The sequence below is a fragment of the Salvelinus alpinus genome, chromosome 18, assembly GCF_045679555.1.
Source record: "Salvelinus alpinus chromosome 18, SLU_Salpinus.1, whole genome shotgun sequence".
Classification (NCBI taxonomy): Eukaryota; Metazoa; Chordata; class Actinopteri; order Salmoniformes; family Salmonidae; genus Salvelinus; species Salvelinus alpinus.
The window spans coordinates 15,495,626-15,523,411 of record NC_092103.1 but is presented as its reverse complement, the minus strand read 5'-3'; the positions used below and the strand labels follow the sequence as shown (position 1 = coordinate 15,523,411).

Genomic DNA, 27,786 nt, shown 5'->3' with positions numbered 1-27,786 from the left:
TGAGGGTTTAACTTTGAGTTATTCAACCAACGTGAATCACTGAGCAATGTCATTCTAAATTCGGGTTTGATAATTAATTGGGTTTTAATTATGATTTGGAAACTGAATGATTTCCCTGACCTATTCCCTATTCCTGACTACATCTCTGATGGTGAGGACCACAATTCTGAGCATGACCCAGATGTAGAGCTCACGTTCCACACTGTGTGTACAAAGTGCCCAAAGAGGGGTCTCTGTCACTGGTGCAGGAAGGGTTCTCAAAGAGAGGGACATTTCCACCACGCTGACCCCTACCACTGTGCTCGTTGTCAGTGCGATGATTGTACCATTTGTTTTAATGAAGCTTGTGTGTGATGTTAATTTAATGGTTTTGATTATTTTAAAGATTGACTGTGTAAGGTATTAAACTCAGCAACCCAAAGGAAGGTTGTTTAACATGGATGAAATATCAGTCACCAGAAGGATGTATTTTGTTTATGTATGTTTAACAATAATTATGTAGTGCTTGTACCCTTACATTTCTATAGAAGAAACTGAGTTTCTTGAGAGGGGAACGTGAGAGAAAAATTACGTATTTACCTGATTTGTTTAATATTAATAGTTAACAATTATATGCTTAACAATAGTAAGACATTTCTATTCTACTAATGTTGTGTTTCTGTAAGGGGATGGTTCCACTCTAGCTCCCTGCAGCTGGTTTAGACGTATAGTCAAGGACATGGGGTGGCTTGGGACAGAGATACACTTGAGGAACAAAATCTTGTTGTTGTTACAAAATCATCTTCTGTCTCTGAGAAACTTGGTCACACGGCACATAAAGACAAAGAGCCTCTGAGCGTGACCACAGTTCTCCGGTCCATCCTGTTCTTTTCATAACCTTTCAAGGGCACAGCTGTGGAGATATGAGGTGAACAGATGCTGGCTTGAGCACTGTTATTAACAATTCTCTCAGCAGAAAGGAACTAACGTTATCACTTGTTTGTGCGCTATGACCCGATACACACAGCCACAAGAAGAAGACAAGGTAACTTACGATGCCCTGATCTGCCCGGGGAGGGGTGGAACCAGCCATGACTAAGCATTTTAGTGTCAGCTATATAAGACCCATGATTCCTCAGAATCATTGGGCCCTCAATGAATCACCTACGGGTGGTTCGTTGACCAGCTCCATTATTGCAATTCTTAATCGATAATACAGATGGATTGTTTGAAGAAATTACAAAGTCTCTCTCACTTGATTAGAATTTTCTACAACACTATGCATTGGGGCAGGTAGCATTCTCCTGGCATCCAGATGGTGAAGCGTGATTCATCACTCCAGAAAATGTGTTTCCACTGCTTCAGAGTCCAGTGGCAGCGAGCTTTACACCACTCCAGCAGACACTTGGCATTGCGCATGGTGATCTTAGGCTTGTGTGTAGCTGACTCATTTCATGAAGCTCCCAAAGAACAGATATTGTGCTGACGTTGCTCCCAGAGGCAGTTTGGAACTCTGTAGTGAGTGTTACAATCGAGAAGATTTTTACGCGTTACGCACTTCAGCACGTCCCGTTCTGTGAGCTTGTGTGGCCTACCAATTCGCGGCTGAGCCGTTATTGCTCCTAGATGTTTCCACTTCACAATAACAGCACTTACAGTTGACTGGGGCAGCTCTAGCAGGGCAGAAATGTTACAAACTGACTTGTTGGAAAGGTTGCATCTTATGATGTTGCCACGTTGAAAGTCACTGGGCTCTTCAGTAAGGCCATTCTACTGCCAATGTTTGTCTATGGCAGTGGTGTAAAGTACTTAAGTAAAAATACTTTAATGTACTACATAAGTCATTTTTGGGGGTATCTGTACTTTACATTACTATTCATATTTTTGACAACTATTACTTCTACTTCACTACATTCCTAAAGAAAATAATGTACATTTTACTCCATACATTTTCCCTGAATGCTCAAAAGGGTCCAATTGACTCACACACTTATCAAGAGAACATCCTTGGTCATCTCTACTGCCTCTGATCTGCTTCCTTTGTAAATTATGTCAGAGTGTTTGAGTGTGCCCCTGGCTATACATACATTAAACAAGAAAATGGTGCTATCTGGTTTGCTTTATATAAAGAATTTTAAATGATTTATGCTTTTACTTTTGATACTTAAGAATATTTGAGCAATTACATTTACTTTTGATAATTAAGTATATTTTAAACCAAATACTTTTAGATATTTAGTATTTTACTGGATGACTTTCACATTTACTTGAGTCATTTTCTATTAAGGTATCTTTACTTTTACTCCAGTATGACAATTGGGTACTTTTCCCACAACTGGTCAATGGAGATTGCAAGACTGTGTGCTCAATTTTATACACCTGTCAGCAACAGGTGTGGCTAAAAAAGATGAATCCACTAATTTGAAGGGGCGTCCACATACTTTTGTATATATAGTATACAAAAGTATGTGGTAGGTAACATGTCCCCAAAAAAACAAGTTCCCATCAGACTACCCAAATCCACTTCGTCCTCCTTGAACTCTCATCCTTACACTTTTATCCTTTCATCTAACTCCATCTAATCTACAAAGTCCCCTTAGTCCATCTTCATCCCCTCATCCACCCACTGGTTCCGTGTCTGTCTGGCTGTCAATAGAATGTTTCTCAACACTTATATTAACATAATGGTTTCTAAAATCGCACGTGATCTGTCTTGCATCAGACTCTGCACTGCTCTGCCTGTTTCAGTGTGTGGATCATTTCATTTCAGACCAGTAAAACAGACCGAGGAGAAAGGACAGAAAGAGAAGTTAGTGCAAAGAAAGAATTTAAGGGATTTATTGTGGAGAAGACGTGTGCATGAGTAAAATCTTTATTGCATGCACAGAACTATATGTCAAAGGTTTGAGTGAAACAAGTGCTGAGAGTGGTCCTTTCCAAATGCCACAACATGCACCGGAGAGGGGACCTCAGATTGACCCCTAATACCAGCCACAGAGTGACGGAGGCACCACTACACTTACACAACATTTACACCAGCGAGAGCTGCAGTTCACCCCACTGCCTCCAGACACCCCCACAGTTCAAATCTATACCCAGAAGAGCAGAAGCTAAAAGTATGATCAGAAGCACTTCCTTCACATTCAGTGACCTGATGCTTAATACAAGCAGTTGGCTTGGCAATTTTTTTAAAAAAAAAATCCAGATTTATTTTGTCTTTCTTTTGCAACAGTAACAGCTATAGTTGGTTTGAAAATAATTATTATCTTCGACTAAATTAATCTATGATAGTATAGTCTGTAACTGGAATGCACAACAGGAGAGAAGACACAAAAATCTAAAATGTAAAAGTGGTGCATGAACCACACACACCATTTAAATTTGGCAGCACAAAAATCAAGGGAATATGGCAATACTGATGGTTACATACAACTGTTGAGAGTATGGCAGTAAGTAAAAACTTCACATAAGAATGTTCTTGACCACAATTTAAAACAATAACAAAACGGTAAGACTTTCCATTCAACAAAAAAATTGCAGATATTTAAATGCGTTTCATCCCCAGTAAAAAGTGGACTATGAATTGCAACAGTTTTTTCTCTAAGTGTTTTAGAGGAAAGTGTGAGGGTAGGCATGATGAGAAAAAAAAAAGTTCATCTTGGAATGCGTGCTTGGGATCGTCGCTGGGAAGATGCCAAGCGGAATTGATGAAGCCGAATTCTACAATTTTGCCAGTGGCTGGCCCCGCACACTTGATTCTCTCCCAACCAATGAATGGTCCTGAGCGGGGGTCGAGTCTTAGATGGCAACCTTGGAGATCTGGTCCTCCAGTTTGGCAATTCGGCGGTCCTGTAGGGTGACAAGGTCTCTGAGCGACTTGACCTCTCGCAGTAGCTCCTCCAGTTTCCCTTCATTTTGCTGTCATAAAGCAGAGAAAGAACTACAAGTAAAAAAAAATGACAAGAGACATCGTCACAAACCATCTAATGGCTAAAATGATTTAATATCGATCTTTGAGTTCCAAATCTAGTCACTGATTTATTTAGTTTACCTAAATACATCTTGACTGTTGCCAGTGTTACAGTACAGTTTTATTCACTATGTTCTTGTTACGGTAACTGTCCTGTCCTACTCACTGTACAGGGATGTGGAGAGGCCTTGCTCTGGGCAGGTGAGGTGTTCTCTGCTTTCTTGGCTGGCTTGCCCTCCAGGACGTTGGACTTCTTGACCACCTTGAGGTCACGGTTCTTTCCGGGGACATAGCCGTTTTTCAGGGAGATCAGGATAGGCTCACCGTTCTTCCCATCAAACCAGTCCTCCCCCTCGATGGCACAGTCTGGTCCCGCTGTGTCCGGGTAAAGGTCATCCTGGAACAGGTCCGACTGTACGTGTGTGTGTGTGTGGGATGGCGAGAGAGACGTAATGGTATCAGTTAGGATTGTACTCTAGTCAGTGGTGGACTGTAATCCATTCTTAATATTGCCCACATCTGACAATTGCACTCTTTTTTACAGCATCGATATCTTTCAACGTTAAAAATAATTAGTCAAAGAGTAAAAGAAAGAGACAAACCTTTCGGGGGACTGTCATGATGATTGGCTCACACTTTCTCTCATGCAGTTTATAAAACCTGCACGGGAAACAGACAAAATACGATGAGGATGTACAGCCGTGGGAATCAAAGGCATTGGGACTGTTCTCTCAAATAGCGCAACATGCCCTCCCTCTAGTGGACGAAAGGAGAAGGTCTCAAAGCCATCTTTCTAAGTGTATGGTTGTTACCTGGCAATCTCGCACTTATTGACGTCCAGTCCACGTTTGGGCATGTACCCCATACCCCTCTGGGGCTCCTTGCTGGAGAAGGTGTTGAGGTAGTGCACGAACGGAGCCTCGTCTGTGATCTCAAAGTACCGGATGCTACTGTCACCCTGAACAGAGATGAGAGCTTACTGAGAAAACCCGTGCGAGACTCTGCCGCTGCACTTGAACAGTGTCAGGTTAATAGAAAACGGCAAATCCTCCCAGAAAGACGGACGTCACACTAATCCGCCATCCAGATGGGAAACTATTGGTGCTATTGGGTTTGGGGGATAAGACAGGGATTTAGGAAACACATGACATCTCTAACAAGCACATCATCCTCACCTTCCCACACAGGTACACCACGTTGGTGTCTGCATCGTAGAAAGGCAGCAACACTCCATTACTGGTGTCCAGCTCATGGACTGATATTGGTTCCTCCATGCTTTTCTGTTAACACAATAAATACATTTCATGTGCTTAGATAAGTGGCTAGATAAGGATATGTGCATCTATGAGCGCATGAACATCTGTGTGTGTGTGTGTGTGTGTGTGTGTGTGTGTGTGTGCGTGCATGTCTGGTTGGGAGGTGACGTACAGGGTTCCAGAGGGCTAGCTGCCGCTCGCTCATGCGGCTGAAGCCGGTGGTGAAGATGTTTCCGTCAGCCAGGAAGATGGCTCTCATAGGCCGTGCTCCATCGTGGGCCTTGTCCTTCTCCTGAAAAGACACAGCACGTCTGTCAGAGAGAATCGTATGTTTGAGCACCAATAACACGTCTCGGTAGGAGGGTGTGTACGTGTTTGTGAATGAGTATGAAAGAGAAGAGCGCATATCAAGCCAACCCCCAGAGTCCCCAGCCCACACACCGCCACAATCTTCTCCTTGCGGGGATCGATTACGCGGATCTTCTTGTCCTTGCAGGCGGTGCAGATGAGGGCTCCGTTGCGGCTCCAGCAGGCGCTGAAGATGACGTCAGGGTGCATGTCCTCCAGCTGGATCATGGCCTCGCCAGTCCCCACGTTCCAGATGATGATCAGGTTGTCACAGCCTGGAAGGACAGACACAAACAAACTACAGTCAGAATCCACATGCCTCTGTCTCATAGCAGAGTGCAGTCCTACAGTAGAGTGTAAAATATAAGCCTTGTATTCTCAAAGCTGATGTGACAAATGTACTCCATGCTGAACACACTCCTTGTGTGAGAGCAGTGTCAAAGCTGTCTCTACCTGCACTCATGAGGACGTTCCTGGCCGTGGGGTGCCAGGTGACGACGCCAACCCTCTTGGAGTGTCCCTCCAACACCACCACAGGCTCAGCCAGCGGGGTGACCAGCCCATTCTCTGGGATCTGCCACACCTAGAGACACAGAGATTAAGTTAGTCATGATGCCATTAGCTTCAGCGATTTTCTCATTTTTAACTATGGAGACGAACAGACTAAAAGGTCCACTACACTGCCAAAAGTATGTGGACACCCCTTCAAATGAGTGTATTCGGCTATTTCAGCCACACCCGTTGCTGACAGGTGTAGAAAATCGAGCACACAGCCATGCGATCTCCATAAACAAACATTGGCAGTAGAATGGCCTTACTGAAGAGTTCAGTGACTTTCAACGTGGAATCGTCATAGGATGCCACTTTTCCAAAAAGTTAGTTCATCAAATTTCTGCCCTGGCCAACTGGAAGTGCTGTTATTGTGAAGTGGAAACTTATAGGAGCAACAACGGCTCAGACGCAAAGTGGTAGGCCACAAGCTCACAGAACGGGACCGGCGAGGGCTGACTATCCTCGGTTGCAACACTCACTAAAGAATTGCGAACTACCTCTGGAAGCAACGTCAGCACAAGAACTGTTCGTCGGGAGCTTCATGAAATGGGTTTCCATGGCCAAGCAGCCACACAGAAGCCTAAGATCACCATGTCCAAAGCCAAGCGTCAGCTGGAGTGATGTAAAACTCACCTCTATTGGACTCTGGAGCAGTGGAAACGCATTCTCTAGAGTGATTAATCATGCTTCACCATCTGGCAGTCCGACTTGGCAGATGCTACCTGCCCGAATGCAATGTGCCAACTGTAAAGTTTGGTGAAGGAGGCAGAATGGTCTCGGGCTGTTCATGGTTCGGGCTAGGCTCCTTAATTCCAGTGAAGGGAAATCTTAACTCTACAGCATATAATGACATTTGAGATGATTCTGTGCTTCCAACTTTGTGGCAACAGCTTGGGGAAGGACCTTTCCTGTTTTAATGTGACAATGCCCCGGGGCACAAAGTGAGGTCCATACAGAAATGGTTTTTCGAGATCAGTGTGGATGAATTTGACTGGCCTGCACAGACCCCTGACCTCAACCTCATCAAACCCCTTTGGGATGAATTGGAACATCGACTGCGAGCCAGGCCTAATCACACAACATCAGTGCCCGACCTCACTAATGCTTTTGTGGCTGAATGGAAGCAAGTCCCTGCACATGAGCAGTTTGGCCATGACATCGTGATCAGTGTTTTTTTTTAAATACCAAATGTTTCTCCCCAATTTCGATCTTGTCTCATTGCTGCAACTCCCCAATGGGCTTGGGAGGTGAAGGTCGAGTAATGTGTCCTCCGAAACCCGCCAAACCTTAACACCCACTCGCCTAACCCGGGAAGCCAGCTGCATTAACGTGTTGGAGGAAACACCATTCACCTGACAACCGAGGTCAGCCTGCAGGCGCCCGGCCCACCACAAGGAGTCGCTAGAGCGCAATGAGCCAAGAAAAGCCCCCCCCGCCCAAACCCTCCCCTAACCCAGAAGACGCTGGGCCAATTGTGCGTCGCTCTACGGGACTCCCAATCACGGCCGGTTGTGATCCATCCCGGGTTCGAACACGGGTTTGTAGTGACCCCTCTAGCACTGCGATACAGTGCCTCTTACCACTGCGCCACTCGGGAGGCTCCGATCAGCAATTTCTATTGGAGAAGCAATTTCTAGGCATCTTCATACAATCTTTGATGTGCTTGTCTAAATGTTACCAGGATGTGCTAACAGTGTTTAGTCTAAAGGTGGCAGCAGAGAGCTGATGGGGACAACACACCCTTTGTTCAGAAACAAGGAAGGGAGAGGAATAAGGTCTGCGTAACACTTCATGTTTCAGAGAGCAGACCTTTCTACAATGTTTTTGGATTCCATCTTTAAGGTCTATCGTATCATATAAAATACATTCAATTAGATCAAATATGGTATGGACCACTCAGTGGACTTATCAGTCTCTCGCTACAGGCGAGACCAAATAAGGACGCGAGACATACTGACAGGATGACCTCACCGCCCCACCATTTCCATATGGCTGGGGTTCTGATTACGCTATGACACATGCTTTGTGTATAGAGCACACCATGGAGGTTAATGTTGCAGCACTGACAGACAGGGTTATTGATCCCATGTGAATCTCAGGCCTTTCTCAGAGATGTCAACGAGTTCACTGCAAAATAATCAATAGGGGTTGACAAGCTTGACTTCAAAAGATGCGTCCAAGCGTGTAGTGGGTAGGCAGGACAGCATATTGAACATAGTGTCACCGCGACACCATTCTGACCATGTCAGCAGTGAAAACTAGACGTACGTACCATGACCGTGCAGTCCTCGGAGCCGCTGGCGATGACGTGGTCATTGTGAGGGCACCAGTCGATGTCCAGGACAGGTCCCGTATGACCACATACTGTTGGGTAGGCCTTGTCTATGCGACCCGTCTGGAGAGAGAAAGGAGGAGGAGGTTTGGTATGATTGCTGGAGATCAGTAACAAAGGACGGGGAGAAACTGAACTGTGAGCCCCCAATCCTACTGGCAAAGACCAAGGGTTGACTTGTGAAGGAGATACAAATACAGCGTTAGGGTAAAGGACATACTACTCTCCCTGTGAGACAGACAATTTATTGTTGTTACTTTACATCTGCCATTTCTAAACTACTACTTTCAGCACCATTCATCAACCTTACTATCATCAAATCCCCAAGGCAGGGTAATACGTGGTCATTTACAAACTCAGCAGGCTAACCTTCCTAAAAAAATGCCATTCATCCAATCAGAGGGCCTCTAGATGACATGAGCAACCTGGGGGTCAGCGTGTGACCTCTGCCGTCAACTGGATCAATGAGTGATGAGGAGAGGAGGACCCACTTATTTCGCTCAGCTCCTCTGTCTTTGGGTTAACCCAGGCTGACACCGACTCTGTGCATGGCAGGACTGAGGCCTCAGTGACGTCACGAAAGGGCTGTGTGAGAAACTGGTTCTCCTATTTACAACTAGTCTAGTCCCGAACTACGGCTGTTACTGACCTCAGCACTTCTTTAATACCACACTGATAGACATGTGTGCCCACCCCCACCAAGAGTAATCGCTATGGCAAGGTTATAGGGCTAGAGAGGTATGCATTCTCATTAATGTTTCATTAAGTCTGCAGCTATGTTGATATTTTTTCAGTGTTTCGCTCAATCAGCCATTAATACTAAATAGAAATATCAGGCTCTCAAAACTCCTAATTATGAGATGCTGGAATTGAGAAGCAATCTAATCACCGGTCTGACCCCCTGGGGCCCAACCGGCACTCCCTGTCTGCCATTACTGCTGTTGTCACGGTAACGACTTGCCAGGAGGAGCGGGAACAGCAGCCAGTAAGTTCATATTCACAACATAGCCTATCATACAGATCAAGGAGGGAGGGATAGTTTGGGTTTGTTGACTGAGTATCTTCACTAATTAGACTCCCCATACACAGGCCTCTCTCTCAGGGGGAATGCAGATCAGTTCTAGAACAAGACATCGGTAACAGTCACGTTTCCAGTAGGACTGGAAATTTCCAGGGACATCCCGATACGATATGTATTGCGATTCTATATGTATTTTGATTCAATACTGCAATTTTATTGCAATTTGATCTACTGCAGAGGGATGAGAGCACCATGAGTAAAACGAGTTTTGACCACATGGACATACAATTGCTGAAAACATGTTGGCTCACCACTTAAAAAGATGGATAACAAGCTAGAGAAGAAATACCAGAGTTTTGGCGCAGGAACAGCCGACTAGGACTAGCTAACGTTAGCGTTTCTTTTGAGAATTGATACTACTGAAGCCATAGAATCGATATATAGTCAAAAATAACATTGCTATACTTTACTGTATACATTTTCCCCCAATCACTAATTTCCAGTGTAGGTTGACATCTGACCATTATATAGGCTACTGCTACATGAGTGGACAGACAGACGGGAGGTAAGTGACTACAACAGATGTTACAGCAGAAGTTTGAGAACACACTCACACTAAAAGGGAGATGTAAATGAAAATATTAGACAGCCAGGGAGTAACATATTCACTCAAACAATCATCTCTGTTCCATGGATAATACAGTCTAATTGTTGTGGATAATGGTGTTTGGAGACATGCGTTGCTGAACTCGTGAATCTGACTCCGTGTAAGTCGAAAAACGGCTTAAATGCCAGAATCTCGTAGTGCCCCTTTCAGCAATGTAGCAGTTACCCGTCTCTTTACGGGGGATGAAGGAAATATATGATAATGTAAACTAATTAACCAAGTGGACTAGAATAATTGCATCTCATCCAGTACCCTAGGGTCAGTGAGGCAAGTGTAACAAGAGGGCGTGAATGCATGTAATACAAATGCCTTTACAACAACCATACTGATTAAAATAGATATGTGATTGATTGCTTGTCTATGGTGTTTGTTACTAAAAGTGGCTGGCACGGTTTCCAAATGCTAACGTTTAAGCATTTGTGGCACAAATCCCATTCAAGTCATGGGACCGATATTAGCATTTTTAGCCAATCATGTTTAAATCATCCATAAGGCTGCGTTACACAGGCAGCCGAATTCTGATCTTTTTTTCACTAATTGGTCTTTTGAGCAATCAGATCAGCTCTGAAAAAGACCTGAGGTGATCGGTCAAACGACTAATTAGTGGGGGGAAATATCAGAACTGGGCTGCTTGTGTATATGCAGCGCATGTGACTTTTGTGAGCTTCACAATCAATTTGAGATACCTTTGGATTTTTTGGACATGATGTGCGAAAAATGTGAATATCGGTCCCATGACTTGAATGGGATTTGTGACACAAATGCTAAAACCAGGGGTAAAAGAATCCCATGACTGAAACTTAAGTCAATCTCAGATCAATTGTCTGGTGCCATGTTAACCTCCCCTTTAAGTTAAGAAAGTTATGACCATCATGCATTTTGGGGAAGAGGATCATTTTGTACATGTATTAAACTGGGAGTTGACCAATTCCAGTACCCTTGCTCAGGGTGTCCGGGGTGCTCCCGAGGATCATTTTTATGTAGAAGGACTGAGGTCTGGTGAAGGTCAGTCCTGGTGACTTTTTAAAAAGGACATTCTACTCCAAAATGTATGAAAATAAAATTACGCTGATCTTCTAAAATATAATTTCCACCTCCAGAAATGAGCCCAATAACATGTCGGTAAATAGTGTATAAATTATTTAAACATATTAGACCAGATGTTGCATAGAACACAACAACAAGTCGACTAGGTAAACAATTCTACTATGAGGTCGTCTGATTTAGTTTTAATAACAAAAATAGAAGCACTGGAAAGTTACATCCTGAGTGATAAAGTAGAGGCTTTGAATGACTTTGCCAGCAGCTACAGTAGGCAACACACCGCTGTTTGAGTTGTGCGCTGCGGTAGTGCGCATGTTAGACTCTTTCATTCCCTTTATCTGAACATCGGAATGTCATCAACAATCATGCATTTCAGTTCAGTTCAGTGCACCCCCCGAGACGTTTTATTGCTGTCATACCTTGTCCATAGACTGTTTACACAGGGCAAGGAAACTAAATGTCATTTTGTAATTTGGGTGAACTATCCCTTTAAACTCAAACATGTTTTCCTGAACAAATAACGCAAATTGATATTTGATTACAACATCAATATGACACTCAATATAAGTGATTCTGCTTAATATATTTGAATGTGGAGTTCACCCCAACATTTTTTAACACCCATGTCCCAGAATCCACTAGGCAACACACATTTCCATCAGCCAATCGGGAGACAGACAGGAAATGGTCCTGTAGGCAGCCTGACATGCAAAGTGCTGGACTTCCATATATGGTCAAATCTGCTGACAGCAGCAGCAAGCTCTTGGGTACTGAATAGAGGAGGAGAGAGAGAGAGAGAGTGGAGACACAGACAATTGCTGTTGGCTGTTCACACAACTCCCCTATACACATGCACACACACCGGCTCTCTAGTCACACTGATCAACCCCGGGCATAGGAAGCTTCTTTCAAATTCAATTTTCTTTCACCAAATTTAAACCACCTAAACATTTGACCTAAAACCCATTCAGCGTGTATCACTATTGTCCAAATGTCCAGAAGTTGTTGGTCTTCCATAGGATCAGAAAACCTGAAAGGAGGTGGGCGAGCCCTTTGGCAGTAAGATACTACAACGCACCCTCACGTTCTGCATACATTGTTGGGCCAACAAAATTCGATTGGCATATACATATCCGGCATAGTAAAATATCATTGTAATCTAATTTAGTTGAAGTGATAGGAATGAGCCATTTCAAGAAAGACCTCTGCAAATACTCTCAGAATTCAAATCCTTAGGAAATAACAAATAATCTAAATCATACTGAAACAGAACGGAGCGACTGAATGTAACTAATACTGAGATCTAGGCCAACAGTGAGAGGAAGTGCTCCAAGAGCAGTGAGACAGGAGGAGCCACGACGCTGCCTGGTTGGCCGACAGTGACACACTCACCTTAAGCAGAGGGAGGACGAGGAAGGCTCCGCCACCACTGGCCTCGATGATGATGGCGACAAATTTGGTGTTGACGGCACAGAAGGAGCTGTCCCATGTGACCCGGGAGACGCGGATGTCGTCATAGCACTGGTCGTTCTTCACCGCTTGGCCAAAGACATGACGGAACTTACTCGCTCGCACCACTCGCCTGAACATATCTGTCATCAGGAGGAGAGACAGGGAGAGAGAAAGAGATGTCAGACAGATGCTATAACAGGGTTACTAATCTCTTATGGACAGACGCACGTTACATAAATGGTATCATAGCGTCTGTCAGACTGTGGGATGCGATGACTAACAATGAACTTTGTTCCGGATGGGAAATTTGGCCCATAGACATGACTGAAATTTGGCTTCTGTTTAGGGGGGGGGGGGGGGATGGAGACTTTGCTAGTCTCGTTAGTAGCTTTCCTCAAATCTCCCCCCAGAACTTAATCAAGATACTTTTGTATATATAGTGAATGTGGACACCCCTTCCAATTAGTGAATTCGGCTATTTCAGCCATACCCGTTGCTGACAGGTCTATAAAAATCTCCATAGACAAACATTGGCAATAGAATGGCCTTACTGAAGAGCTCAGTGATTTTCAACGTGGCACCATCATAGAATGCCACCTTTCCAACAAGTCAGTTTGTCAAATATCTGCCCTGCTAAAGCTGCAAGTGCTGTTATTGTGAAGTGGAAATGTCTAGGCGCAACAACAGCTCAGCCGCGAAGTGGTAGGCCACACAAGCTCACAGAACGGGACCGCCGAGTGCTGAGGCGCATAGCATGTAAAAAATAATATATTCTCGGTTGCAACACTCACTACCGAGTTCCAAACTGTCTCTGGAAGCAACGTTGGCACATTAACTGTTTGTCGGGAGCTTCATGAAATGGGGTTCCATGTACGAGCAGCCGCACGCAATGCCAAGCGTCGGCTGGAGTGGTGTAAAGCTCGCCGCCATTGGACTCTGGAGCAGTGGAAACGCGTTCTCTGGAGTGATGAATTACGCTTCACCATCTGCCAGTCCGATGAACGAATCTGAGTTTGGCGGATGCCAGGAGAACGCTACCTTTCCGAATACATAGTGCCAACTGCAAAGTTTGGTGAAGGAGGAATAATGGGCTGGGGCTGTTGTTCATGGTTCGGGCCCCTTAGTTCCAGTGAAGGGAATTCTTAACGCTACAGCATAAAATGACATTCTAGATGATTATTTGTTTCCAACTTTGTGGCAACAGTTTGGAGAAGGCCATTCCTGTTTTAACATGACAATGCCCCTGTGCACAAAGCGAGGTCCATACAAAAATGGTTTGTCGAGATCGGTGTGGAAGAACTTGACCAGCCTGCACAGAGCCCTGACCTCAACCCCATCAAACACCTTTGGGATGAATTGGAATGCTGACTGCGAGCCAGGCCTAATCGCCCAGCATCTGTGCCCAACCTCACTAATGCTTTTGTTGCTGAATGGAAGCAAGTCCCCGCATCAATGTTCCAATTTCTAGTGGAAACCCTTCCCAGAATGAATCATTAGGGCTGGAACTAGTAATGGAACGAAATGTTCTGTTTGTCAAACCCTGCATGTCCTTCTCTGGCTGCATCGTGCGGTTGTAGTGATGCAGGCTGTGGTCATATAGCCACAGCATCATAGCCTATGTCCTGTACCCAAGGCTTCGACCCAGGAGAGTATTTGACCCTGGAGATGGCCTTGCTGTACTAATGCCTGTTCCCGCTTCAAAAGAGATCGATGTGTGACTAGGAGAGTCCATTCAGGACAAGTTAAGGATCGCCTATGTGTAGGCTAATATGATTTATAGGAAATATAGTGTTGTTAACTATGCAGATGTTTCTGTCACTGGCCCCATTTCATCAAAAAGATGCAAACCCATTGACCTGAGACGGGCTTGGTTGATCTCAGTCAGAAGAAGAATGTAAACGCAGTAGCTCTAGCTGTCATTCACACGTGTGTGAGAAAGCGGACGGCCCAGCGACACATGTACCAGCTCCTTGTATAATGAAAATGACCTTGACTGAAAGGCCATCTCTTCCCTCAGCATGTAGTTTACTCACTCTCATCCGTCTTTTTCACCACAGGGTGAAACACGAGCTCAGAGCTCCTAACAACAATCTATGAGATTATGCCCGGTGCTTACGTCAGGTCAATTGATAGGCTATTTACTACATTCTGGCAGTCCTTGCGAGGTAATCAGTGAACATTCTGAATAGATGTTGAAGGTAGCAGAATGTGGGTTAATAGTACAAGTACATAGAATGACTGACTGGCATGCCTATTCTTATAGCCTGGTCTATTATCACTGTCTGCCATGCACATTGTGACCACTATATGGGCTAAAGGAAAGATACAACTTCTGCATCCACTTCCTGTGAAGGAAACTAAGCAGGAAACCATCAGTCATCAAAAAACAACATCCCATATGAAGGATGGTGGGAGGATCAAAATTCATTGAATGCCAATTGCCAGCAATAGTGAGTTTCAGCATGGGTGGCATGTTGGCAAAATGCCAACTGCACACAGTATCTCCTCAAGATTATCCACCAGTTCAAGGGGGTGTCAAGTACAAAGTTTTAGTGCACTCTGCTTGTGATACTTGATGATGTGAAAGGTCTCAGGGAGTCTGAGCTAAAGGGCCTGAGTGGAACATAGCCCATAAGCATCAGTTCTATTACTGCCTGTCCTGGCTCAACCCTGGCTGATTTCACAGTACTGTACTGTGGCTATGCACTGCATTCTGTTGGTGGCTATGGGAGACACAAGGAAGCCTTTGATGCTAACCCGTAATTGATTAAGCTCTTCCTGCAGCAGGTCAGCTCTTCTGATGGGAGCCTGCTCCCTGTGAGGCGTGATGGGAATCTATCATTGTTGTTATGGAAACAGAGCTATACGCTAGCTAGACAGAGCTCTCGTGGGACTTTGTTTGTGGCCAGCTTACACCAACATGCAGCATGCCAAAGTGAACATTGGGCAATGTGAATAAAGGCTGCCTAAGTAGGCTAATAAGAAGGGCGGTGGATGAGATGCAAAGTTTTCTCAAAATACATATTAGGCTAATGCTTTCTAGGTTCATAGTTTATACACACAATCTCAGCCATCACCTCGTTTGATCAGATGCACAGAGAAGTAGACATCTAAAAGTCTGCCTCTATTCTGACTGGGAGCCAGCTCTGCCATTTAGGCTTGATCCAGTTTAGATAAGCTGTGTTCTTCCATTTGAGGCAGAGATGGGGATAACTCTAACTTTATGTCAGAGTCAATGACCATGTCCTATAAAGTTTTCAATGTGTGTGTTGTGCTCTGGCTGGAGTGGCTTCACATCAACTGAGCCTTAGTTTGGGCAGTGACCACACCAGTATTTGTTTTCAGTGTAGAGCATGTCTAAAGAGAATGACGTTTGATATTTGTTTATACACTACATGACCAAAAGCACGTGGACACCTGCTCGTCGAACATCTCATTCCAAAATCATGGGCATTAATATGGAGTTGGTCCCCCCTTTTCTGCCATAACAGCATCCACTCTTCTGGATAGGCTCTCCTCTCACACACATGAACCATTCAACAAGATGTGCTCCATGCCTCGCATGCCTAATTTCTCTCAACACAATGACCTACTTTACAGAGAGCAGCATGGCACAAAAAGGACTGAGTCTGGGGTAGCACCACTCCAACTTAAAGATCATACCCATATGAACCTTTGGTCTACGTCCTCCTTTTACTGAGTGTACGGCATCTTTCACTGTAGTTCAATTAGAGATATGGAATCCCCCTTCTATTCTTCTTACAGAGTTAGTTGCAGCTGTAACTGGAATGGAAGGGGCATACATAAATCCTTACTATACACAACATACAGCATTGACAGTTATGTCAGCAACTTTTAGACTCAAACATACTCTGCTGCTAAACAGAAGTCAATCATGTATATCGGTCCTGTGGGGCTCAGTTGGTAGAGCATGGTTGCCATGGATCACCCTTACAAAAATAAATGCATGCATGACTAAATCGCTTTGGATAAAAGCGTCTGCTACATGGCATATACTATATAATATCTTCTCACCCCTGATAGATGATGAATGCATGTCCAACTTCACCCATAGAAACTGATCCATCAACATGCAATAACCCTGTAGCTTTAATTCCCTGCCTTCTCGGGAAAATAACTTCTCCACTACAGCAAGCAAAAGTGACATGACCAATAATGCAAACCATTTGCTATTGTAGGTGCTAGGTATTGTGAGGTCGACTTAAGGACACATTGTAACCAAATTATTGCATTTGTGATCAAAATGATTAAAATGTTGTTCAGACTAAGGTAGGCCATATGCTTACTTTCCTGGTAAGAACAGTAGAGGTGCAGTAGACAGACTGATAACTATAGCCTTGGATTGAACTGTCACAACCCCACCAGTGGCATCTATAATACGTTTATGGCCTAGCTAGCTATTAGACTGGGCATCATTGATGCATATCATTAGACACATCATTGTCTGCCACAGAGCATGTAGCTAGGTAGCTAAGCAATGTACCTAGCTATTAGCTAGATGGCTGGGTCCTGTAGGCTGCCGTCATCTCCATGCATGTTTCTGATTAATACAGGTTATTGATGATTGATCAGAGTAGACATGTAAGTACAGTGTATTAATAAACCAACACATTTGATCATACTCAGAACATAGCAGGCTACTCTTCATTCCATAATCTAAAGGTGTACAATAGCCATGCATTGTGGCAAGCAAAAATGCTAGCTACTTCCTTATGTGCAATTCATTAGCAATAATTTCCAAAGGCAGCTCCCCACCCAGGAGGGAAGATCTGCGGTTAATAATGACTTGCTACAGCGGTGTCTAATAAATGAATGACAAAGATGTTTAGGAATTTACATGGAAGATGCTACCGTCTAGAATTTAGAGCATAGACCACCGTCAGTGAGCTATTATGACGCAAGTGCAGATTTTATTCATGGCTCTGGCTGTTCCCATTCAAAACGGTGCACAGCCGGGTAGGCTAGCTAGCAGCAAGATGTTTACTGCAAATACAGGACAGTCCATTTTCCTTACCTCCTAAATCTATGCGAAATTTTCCGTGAACACGAGGTAATCAATCTGAAAACATGAATATGGTAGTTTAGCCCTCGTCCGTTAAGATTTTCCCTTGTTACACTCGTTCAGCCGTTCGAGTATTCTTTCCCTCCAGACTGCAATTCTATGAACCGGAAGCAACGCCCTGTTTCATCCCCGCCTCTTCCATATGAAGCATTATAGGAATCCCATATCGGAGATATCAATTGTCTCATTTGTATGATAAAGATACTCTTTTAATAAAAAAAACATTTTTTCTCCACTGAAAATTATTAATGGGTCTATGAACGCATCACCAACCCTGTTACAAGTAGGCCTATAATAAAAAGACAACTAGGCCTAGATCATGGTCGTTTTGGAGGAACAATGCCAATGGTCTCAGAAATGATTGAGTATTTGCTGTAGACAACCTGTACATGCAACCAGCATGAAATGTCACACACTCAGCCTAATTTACTTTTTCATTGACACACCCATGCAACTGCATAGCCCTGCTAGATTGGACATAGCCTACAGTTAAACTTCAAGGCACATTCAAAACCAACAGCAAAAGAATGTGTACAATAATGTGCCAATATTCAGCTTTCTTATGTTTAGTGCGCCTGCAAGTGGTGATTCTGAGAACTGCAGGGCAGGCAGTTCCAAATGTCTCCATTCATGCTATCCTGCTTACCACCTCTCTCAGATGTTTGCTCCAAGTCAACCTGTACCTTATTTATTTTCATTGTAAGAGTCAGCAACTTATCAGGCACTATTGCCAACCCTCACACTTCCCACATACATGTGGTTCTATGTACAGTGCGGCTGAACCCAACGGCATGACTAACACATTCTAACATGTACAGTACATAGTTTCAAAGGGCTAGTGTGTGTCATTGACTCAAAGGCAGACTGCAATCTGGCAAAAATGGCTTCTTTACAACTCAGGTTCCTCACGTGTGTGTGTGGCTGTGTGTGTGTGGGTGAGAGAGAGAGAGAGAGAGAGACACACACCAACTAGAGTGAGCGAGCAAGAGGGAGGGAGGGAGAGAGAGTACATCACTGGGGCCGAACTCCCTGCCATCCAGGACTTCTATATCAGGACGTGTCAGAGGAAGGCCCTAAAAATTGTCAAAGACAATCAAGTCTGGAACCAACAGGACCCTGAACAGCTTTTACCCCCAAGCATTAAATAGTTAACCAATAGCTATAGCAATAGCAATAGCTATAGCATTGACCCTTTTGACTCATCACATACACTAACACTGCTACTACTGTTTATCTATCCTGTTTCCTAGTCACTTTAGCCCTACCTACTGTGTACGTACATACTGAATCTACCTCGATTACCTCATACCCCTGCACATCGACTCGGTACTGGTACCCCATGCATATAGCCAAGTTATGGTCACTCATTGTGTATTTATTCCTTGTGTTATTATTTTTCTATTTATTCTCTTTTTTTCTATCTGCATTTTTGGGAGGGGCCGCAATCAAGAATTTCACTTACCTGTTGTTTACAAAGCATGTTACAAATTACATTTGATATGAGGGAGACATATAGACAGAGAGAACATTGATCCAAAGCACCTTCTTACCTTTTTTGAGTTCAGGCTCTGGTGGTTTTTCAGCAGGCTTCTTAGTGACATCAAAGGCCTTCTTCATCTGTGATACTTTCAGGCTCTGGCCCTGGTCCACAGCCCCGGCAATGGACATGGCCGTGAGCGGTTTTGCCCGGTCTGCATGTCTGATCATGGACTTGGCTGCAAGGGGTTTTGTCCAGTCTGCATGCCTGATTCTCTGGTGCATCCGGTTAGTCTCCTTTATGAGCTCAGCCACAGGCCTGTATGTCTCAGTTTCATGCTCAGACACAGTATCACGATAACGCTGCTCAACAAGACCACTATGGATTCTACGGTCACTGTGGTCAAAGTTCTTCCAACGGACATCTGTGCTGACAGTGTCAGCATGGGGTTCAGGGTCATCATCATCATCACATTCCATTCTCTTACACAAGGCCTGCTCTAGTTCTCGTATCTCCTCGTCTTCTGAAGGACAAGTTATGTCTTCTGAGATTGCAACCGTTTCTAATAGAACAAATGGCTTTTGGGGCTTTTTTGGTACAGGAGGCGGTGGACCTTTGAATTTAGCCTGCTTTTCCAAAAAAGGTTGTCCATCCAACATGTCAAGTTGTTTTGGTTCTTCCTCTTCTGCAGCACGTTTGACCATTTGTGCCCAAGCATCAAAATCTATGATATTTCTATACTTTTCCTCTCTAGTTGGTGTCCTTTGTCGTTGTGAAAAATCTAAATTATCTGGCGTGTACATGTTGGATGGTACAGTGTAAGCAGCACCTGTGTTGTCCCATAACACACACATGTCCTGAGGAGCTGTGTCACAAGCATTTTCTTTGTTGACTTGATGTGAATGTCTCCTCTTCTTCTTCTTCTTCTTCTCCTCCTCCTTGTGGTAATAATCATCACATATCTTCTGCTCATCCAAGCAGCAGGTTTTTGCAGCTGGAATCTTAACGAAGGGATTTTGGGGCTTTTTTGGGACAGGTGGAGGAGGCCCCTTTGGTTTAAGCCTCTCCCCTGCAACATAAGGATCTATAGAGGCACCTGAGGTCGCTTTGTCCTCTGTCTGGGTGAAATCCATACTGTTGTTTTGTTGTGTTGGTAATGTGCTCTCCATTTCCCTCTCAGGCAGAATGTGAATGATGGGTGGTGGGGTGATGACAGCAATGTAACAGACAGGCTGGCTCTCCATCTGCATGCTAACAACCTGCCTCTGCCCATCACTGTCCTCTAAAGTTGGCACAGACAGAGGAGGTAAGGGAATCACATTGCATTGTTCTAATGAGCATGAGGACGATGCAGTTATGAGTTGTGGCATCTTGGGGACAGAGCAGGAGAGGACATTAACTTTGACCTGTTTTTTAGACATAGAGGCAGCTGATTGGATGTTTGTTTCTCTACCAGCCGTTAAATTAACAGTCTCATCAGAAAGGGATGTTTTGGCATTCTCAGTAACACTCAGAATCTGAATTGGTGAGGTAGATATGACTGCATTCTGAAGTACTGGCTCTTTCTCTACATTCACAGAAAAACAACTACCAGCAAGTTCTTCCTTAGCATCATGTAAAACAGCCTCAGTCTTACTCTGAGACTGTTCAGCAGCTAAATGTTGATATTTGGTGATGGAGGTGCATGTATCAGTGTATGGGGATACTTCTTTTGCTTTTCCAGTAGAAGTTTCAGTTTGCTGTTGTAAGGAGACATTACCACAATGGCTCTCTACATTATCAAACTGTTGAATGGATTTCCCACTTTTGTCTGTACCTTTGGCCTTTGGCCTTGGTGGAGGCTGAGGAGGATTTGGTGTGTCAAGATGTCCTGGGACACATGCGGAAGATGCCCTGAGTACTTCAGGTTCGCACCGATTTGACTCACAAGCCTCAATCCTGTGGTCTGTGACACAGTCTCTCTTTACCTCCCTCCTCTGCACGTCTTTCACCTGTGGATGCTCATCTGTGGCTGTGGCCTTCCTCTCTTTTTCAGTTTGTGAACCACTCTTAACAGGATCTGTCGTCTCCGAGCGTTTGTCCGGCTTCGTTTTTGTGTTGAGCGTGGTTAATGCTTCTGTTTTCTCATCAAGTTCTTCCTCTATATTCAATAGGACCAAATCCTCATGAGTGCAGTCTTTATCTTCAGGGGATTTATTATATATATAATTTGGCTTGCAATTGGCATGGGTTGATTCAACACTCAAGAGGGCTGGTTCTTTGCCTTGAATGCCCGTTTTGAGCTCACAAGTCGCAGTCTTTCCCGCCTCATTCTCTGTCATAGCTTTGACAGCTTCAGTTCGTTCAGCCTTCTTCGGGCGACACACGATACCTGCAGGTTCAGCCAAATGTGGATCCTCTCTTTCCGAACATTCTGTGTGTGAACATCGGGTATGTGCATCGCAACCGCTGCGTCCATTACCGGAAAGAACACAAGAAGTGTTTACAGTGCTGCTCGTATCCTCATCCCGTGTTACTTGTTGCAAACTCTGTGTTTTGCTTGTTTCATCACCCAAAGGTGAGGCTTTTTGTGAGGTCTTCTTACTGGATTCCTGGTGCTTTTGTCCTGAAGACCTCTGAAGTCTGTCCTCACTGAGCCTCTGATCATCCACAGCAGAAGAAACGTTCCTCTTTGGATCAGTAGGCGACGTTGTAGGGTCTTGAGGTTTATCCACAACAGCGGCAGAAGTCGTATCCTCCTTCACTATTCTATTTACAGAGAGCGGTTTAATTTCCTTCTCTTTGTCCCTGATTTTAGAGATCGTGCTCCTCACATCAGACGATGAACACGATTCATCCTTCTCCTGAAGTACGAACTCCTCCTCGGTAGCCTCTGAGATCACCAAGTCCTCTGTGTTAGACATATCTTTCGTATCCTCTGTATCTGAGTCGCTGTGCCAACCGCCAGCCAGGGATTTACTCCTCACTTGTCCTTCCATTGTATTTGCCCTTTTCTTACTACCCGCAGCTTTATTCTGTGTTTTGGGCTCTGAGTGCTGTGTGCTCCTCTCAGAGTTCAGGACACTTTCTGGCTTCTCTATATCATATGTGACAGCCCTGCCTTCTCTGTCCCCTCCCTCGTCCCCTCCCCCCGCGGTCAAGGGGCTCTGTTCCTCACCTAGAGAGGTGCTCATTGGCCCCTCACTGAGGGTGTCTGTCAAGGCCGGGGTGGCAGTGAGCTCATCGCCTCCCTGCTTACTGGCCAGGCTGCTGCTGACACTCAGTCCCTCTGTTTTCCGATAGCTCCCAGTCCCACCGCTACTGTTACCACTGCCCTGTTCACCGGGCTCCGACTGCTCTCCTCCATTGGAGGCATTTGTTGAAACTCCCTCCTTTTCCGACACTTTGTTCAGTTTCTGACCCATTGGTTGTTTTAGTTGTTTTCTCTCTAAAAGGAAGAGAGAGATACATGTCAAGATAGCAGTGGTCAAGGAATGACTCAGTGTACAGTAGCATTCTGCTTGCCCATCTCTTAATTTGACATAAGGCCAAGCCTCTCGCTCTCTTACTCTCTCACAATCTCACCCCGTACCTCTACCTTTCTAGATTTCTATATATAGAATAGGAAATAAAAAAATAAATATATTACTCTCTCTTTCCCTCTGAATTCCCATCACTCTCTCCAGTGGACGCTCTCTCTCCTCATTCTGTCCTGCTGGAATGTTGTGGCGCTATAATTAAAGTGGCTCTCACTGCCGCCAGTGAGTCACAGGGCCAAAAGGGAAACAGGACAACTGGGATAATAGAATCAGTCAGCAGCCAGGTGCCAAGGTCAAAGACTGAGGGCTGTTTGGAACGTGAACCGAACAAAACCAATGTCCATTTCCCATTGAAAATAAATCTATTAAGCATATTGACATATAGTAAGTAAGAGCATGATCTAAGCACACTCTTAGAATAGTACAGTAAGGCACACGACAGAATTAAACATATCCGATCATGTCCCATCAGTAGCATCATGCAGTCTGAGTTCAGCTGTTTCCATTGGCACTTTGAAGTCAACCCAGGTTGCTCAAATTGCGTTTCCACTGCCTCCAGAAATGTGAAATTATGTCATATTGCTAGGTAGCCAATATGTGACTGCAGCTAATGTTAATGCTAATGTTGCTAGCTAGCTAACAAGATGAAGAATTTAATTCATCCTCACCATGCTGTAAGTAACGTTACCCCATACTCCTGCCAGTAACAACCAGACTCAGAGCCGTGTAGCTAGCTTTCAATACGATCTGGCCAGCTAAAATTCCTGCTAAGATCACGTTAGCTAGCTTGTTTCAACTCTGATTTGCTTGCTAACATTAGGTAGCTAGCATTCAAGTGCTGACTGTTATAAAAGCTTATGTAGTGCAAAAACGAATGAAGGATCCAGCTATGGCGGTAATTTGTGTCATGTCTGACTACTGCAGTACTGCTTGTCCATGTACTAGCTAACAGCAACAAGCCCAGACAAGTTAGCGAAACGTTGTAATTTTAAGTGCCGTTGGAAACAGGGATTTATAGCTCAGCAACAACAGAGTGCTCTCCTGTGTCCTCCTTCAAACTCATTCATTGTTTATGATTGTTATGACAACGAGGACCATGGAAAGATCGGCTGGAATAACATAAAAGTCACAAGGGCTTTGACTTTTGAACTGGGTTGTCTGTCTGGGAACTGGTCAGGACAGAGTTTTACGACTGACGTAATGGACGGCCGAGGAGAGATTATTCAAGAGGAACAAAACTCAACAGGCTTAAAAATAGCATGATGTTTCTTAGTAGTTCAAGGTTGCAAACAAAGATACAAAGTATTAGGACCTCAACTGACCATCACACCAAGGTCAGTTTATTAACTGAAGTAAAAACTTAATTTACATTGCCAAAACCTTCTGAAATGCACATAGTGAGCATTTACGTCCAATGGGCCTGTCTGTGTCATCACAGTAACTGGCGCAATGACACAGCAATGTGATACCATGTCCTTAACAGCACATGCCTTCAGAAAATATTCACACCCCTTGACTTTTTCCACATTTTATTGTGTTACAGCCTGAATTTAAAATGGATTAAATTGAGTTATGTCACTGGCCTACACACAATACCCCAGAATGTGAAAGTGGAATTATGTTTGTAGAATTTTTATTTTTATTTTTTATGAAATGCTGAAATCTCGAGTCAATAAGTATTCAACCCATTTGTTATGGCAAGCCTAAATAAGTTCAGGAGTAAAAATTTGCTTAACAAGTCACATAAGATGCATGGACAATAATAGTACTTAACATGACTATCTCATCGCTGTACCTATCACATACTCTGTCTTTAATCTGCAAGGTCCCTCAGTCGAGCAGTAAATTTCAAACACAGATTCAACCACAAAGACCAGGGAGGTTTTCCAATGCCTTGCAAAGGGCACATATTGGGTAGATATTAATTTTAAAGCAGACATTGAATATTCCTTTGAGCATGGTCAACCTATTCATTACACTTTGGATTGTGTATCAATACACCCAGTCCCTACAAAGATACACACGTCCTTCCTATCTCAGTTGCCGGAGTGGAAGGAAACTGCTCAGGGATTTCACCAAGAGGCCAATGGTGACTTTAAAGCAGTTACAGAATTGAATGGCTGTGATAGGAGAAAACTGAGGATGGATCAACAACATTGTAGTTACTCCACAATACTAATCTAATTGACAGAGTGAAAAGAAGACTGTGCAGAATAAAAATATTTCAAAGCATGCATCCTGTTTGCAACAAGGCACTTAAGTAAGCAACAAATTTGGAAAAGTCATTCACTTTTTGTCCTGAATACAAAGTGTTATGTTTGGGACAAATCCAATACAACACATTACTGAGTACTACTCTCCATATTTTCAAACATAGTGGTGGGTACATCATGTTATGCATATAATTGTAATTGTTAAGGACTGGGGAGTTATTCAGGATAAAAAAGAAACAGAATGGAGCTAAGCACAGGTAAAATCCCAAACACTGGGAGATTAATTCATCTTTCAGCAGGACAAAAACCTAAAACACAAGGCCAAATCTGCATTGGAGTTGCTTACCAAGAAGACAGTGAATGTTCCTGTGGCCAAGTTACAGTTTTGACTTAAAACTGCTTGAAAATCTATGGCAATACCTGAAAATGGTTGTCTAGCAATGATCAACAACCAATTTGACAGAGCTTGAAGACTTCTGAAAATAATAAATGGGCAACTGCTGCACAATCCAGGTGTGGAAAGCTCTTAGAGACTTACCAATAAAGACTCACAGCTGTAATCGATGCCAAAGGTGATTCTAACGTGTATTAACTCAAGGTGTTGAATACTTACAGTGGGGAGAACAAGTATTTGATACACTGCCGATTTTCCTACTTACAAAGCATGTAGAGGTCTGTAATTTTTATCATAGGTACACTTCAACTGTGAGAGATGGAATCTAAAACAAAAATCCAGAAAATCACATTGTATGATTTTTAAGTAATTCATTTGCATTTTATTGCATGACATAAGTATTTGATCACCTACCAACCAGTAAGAATTCCGGCTCTCACAGACCTGTTAGTTTTTTTTTAAGAAGCCCTCCTGTTCTCCACTCATTACCTGTATTAACTGCACCTGTTTGAACTCGTTACCTGTATAAAAGACACCTGTCCACACACTCAATCAAACAGACTCCAACCTCTCCACACTGGCCAAGACCAGAGAGCTGTGTAAGGACATCAGGGATAAAATTGTAGACCTGCACAAGGCTGGGATGGGCTACAGGACAATAGGCAAGCAGCTTGGTGAGAAGGCAATAACTGTTGGCGCAGTTATTAGAAAATGGAAGAAGTTCAAGATGACGGTCAATCACCCTCGGTCTGGGGCTCCATGCAAGATCTCACCTCGTGGGGCATCAATGATCATGAGGAAGGTGAGTGATCAGCCCAGAACTACATGGCAGGACCTGGTCAATGACCTGAAGAGAGCTGGGACCACAGTCTCAAAGAAAACCATTAGTAACACACTACGTCGTCATGGATTAAAATCCTGCAGCGCACGCAAGGTCCCCCTGCTCAAGCCAGCGCATGTCCAGGCCTGTCTGAAGTTTGTCAATGACCATCTGGATGATCCAGAGGAGGAATGGGAGAAGGTCATGTGGTCTGATGAGACAAAAATAGAGCTTTTTGGTCTACACTCCACTCGCCGTGTTTGGAAGAAGAAGAAGGATGAGTACAACCCCAAGAACACCATCCCAACTGTGAAGCATGGAGGTGGAAACATCATTCTTTGGGGATGTTTTTCTGCAAAGGGGACAGGACGACTGCACCGTATTGAGGGGAGGATGGATGGGGCCATGTATCGCGAGATCTTGGCCAACAACCTACTTCCCTCAGTAAGAGCATTGAAGTTGGGTCGTGGCTGGGTCTTCCAGCATGACAACGACCCGAAACACACAGCCAGGGCAACTAAGGAGTGGCTCCGTAAGAAGCATCTTAAGCTCCTGGAGTGGCCTAGCCAGTCTCCAGACCTAAACCCAATAGGAAATCTTTGGAGGGAGCTGAAAGTCCATATTGCCCAGCGACAGCCCCGAAACCTGAAGGATCTGGAGAAAGTCTGTATGGAGGAGTGGGCCAAAATCCCTGCTGCAGTGTGTGCAAACCTGGTCAAGAACTACAGGAAACGTATGATCTCTATAATTGCAAACAAAGGTTTCTGTACCAAATATTAAGTTCTGCTTTTCTGATGTATCAAATACTTGTCATGCAATAAAATGCAAATGAATTACTTAAAAATCATACAATGTGATTTTCTGGATTTTTGTTTTAGATTCCATCTCTCACAGTTGAAGTGTACCTATGATAAAAATTACAGACGTCTACATGCTTTGTAATTAGGAAACACTGCCGATTTTGCAGGTTATCAAATACTTGTTCTCCCCACTGTATCTAATCAAGGTATTTTGTATTTTGTATTTTTCATGATTTTGTTTTACAAATGTTAGAATTTGTCTTTCACTTTGACAGAGTATTTTGTGTAGATTGTTGATAAAAAAAGACATAAATCCATTTTAATTCAACTTTGTAAGACAAACAAAATGTGAAGTAAAAAAAGTAAAGGGGTGTGAATACTTCCTGAAGACACTGTAGCAATACATGTTCAATGTTCATAGGGTGTTGATTTAGTAGACTACAAAATGGAGTGACTAAACATATATCCTATGGATGAAAACCAAATGAAGACATCCTGTAGCCTTCAATTTCATGTCCCATTATCTGTTTGATTCCGCAGGGTGACGTGATTGAGGACAAACAGGTGACAACCCCTTGACCCTGCATCACTAATCCTGCCCGCTGCCTCTCTAGCTATTTCAGGCTTAAGTGGTGCTGAGAGCCACTCACTGATTTTTTTTTAGGCTTATCCATGTAGGCCTAGAGAACACCCTTGTCCAGGGCTACTCGTATATGAAACATTTTCAGTAAGCTCCCCAGACAATTATACTGCATTAAACCCAGCCCCGCAGTGATCAATGTTTTAATAATCGTTGAATTTGAATATGATAACTTTTTTTTAACATTAAATTCTGACAGGTCAATACAGTAGGGAAGAGT

At 43.8% G+C, this 27,786-nt stretch overlaps 1 protein-coding gene across 2 annotated transcripts; it reads right to left on the bottom strand.

The window, feature by feature from the left end:
• Nucleotides 1–2,801: 2,801 nt before the first annotated feature.
• LOC139544484 (coronin-1C-A-like) lies at nt 2,802–22,603 on the bottom strand. 2 transcript variants are annotated; one of them, XM_071351625.1, is made up of 11 exons: nt 19,255–22,603; nt 12,562–12,761; nt 8,378–8,500; nt 6,007–6,136; nt 5,647–5,828; nt 5,378–5,497; nt 5,125–5,229; nt 4,762–4,907; nt 4,552–4,609; nt 4,116–4,361; nt 2,802–3,897 (listed from the first exon to the last, which is right to left on the bottom strand). In XM_071351625.1, the coding sequence occupies exons 1-11, from the start codon at nt 22,583–22,585 to the stop codon at nt 3,778–3,780; spliced, it is 4,761 nt and encodes a 1,586-aa protein (XP_071207726.1). In that variant the 5' UTR covers nt 22,586–22,603; the 3' UTR covers nt 2,802–3,777. The 2 variants fall into 2 exon arrangements, with proteins under 2 accessions (XP_071207726.1, XP_071207727.1); XM_071351626.1 differs by lacking the exon at nt 19,255–22,603 and adding an exon at nt 17,657–17,845.
• Between the last annotated feature and the right edge of the window lie 5,183 nt (nt 22,604–27,786).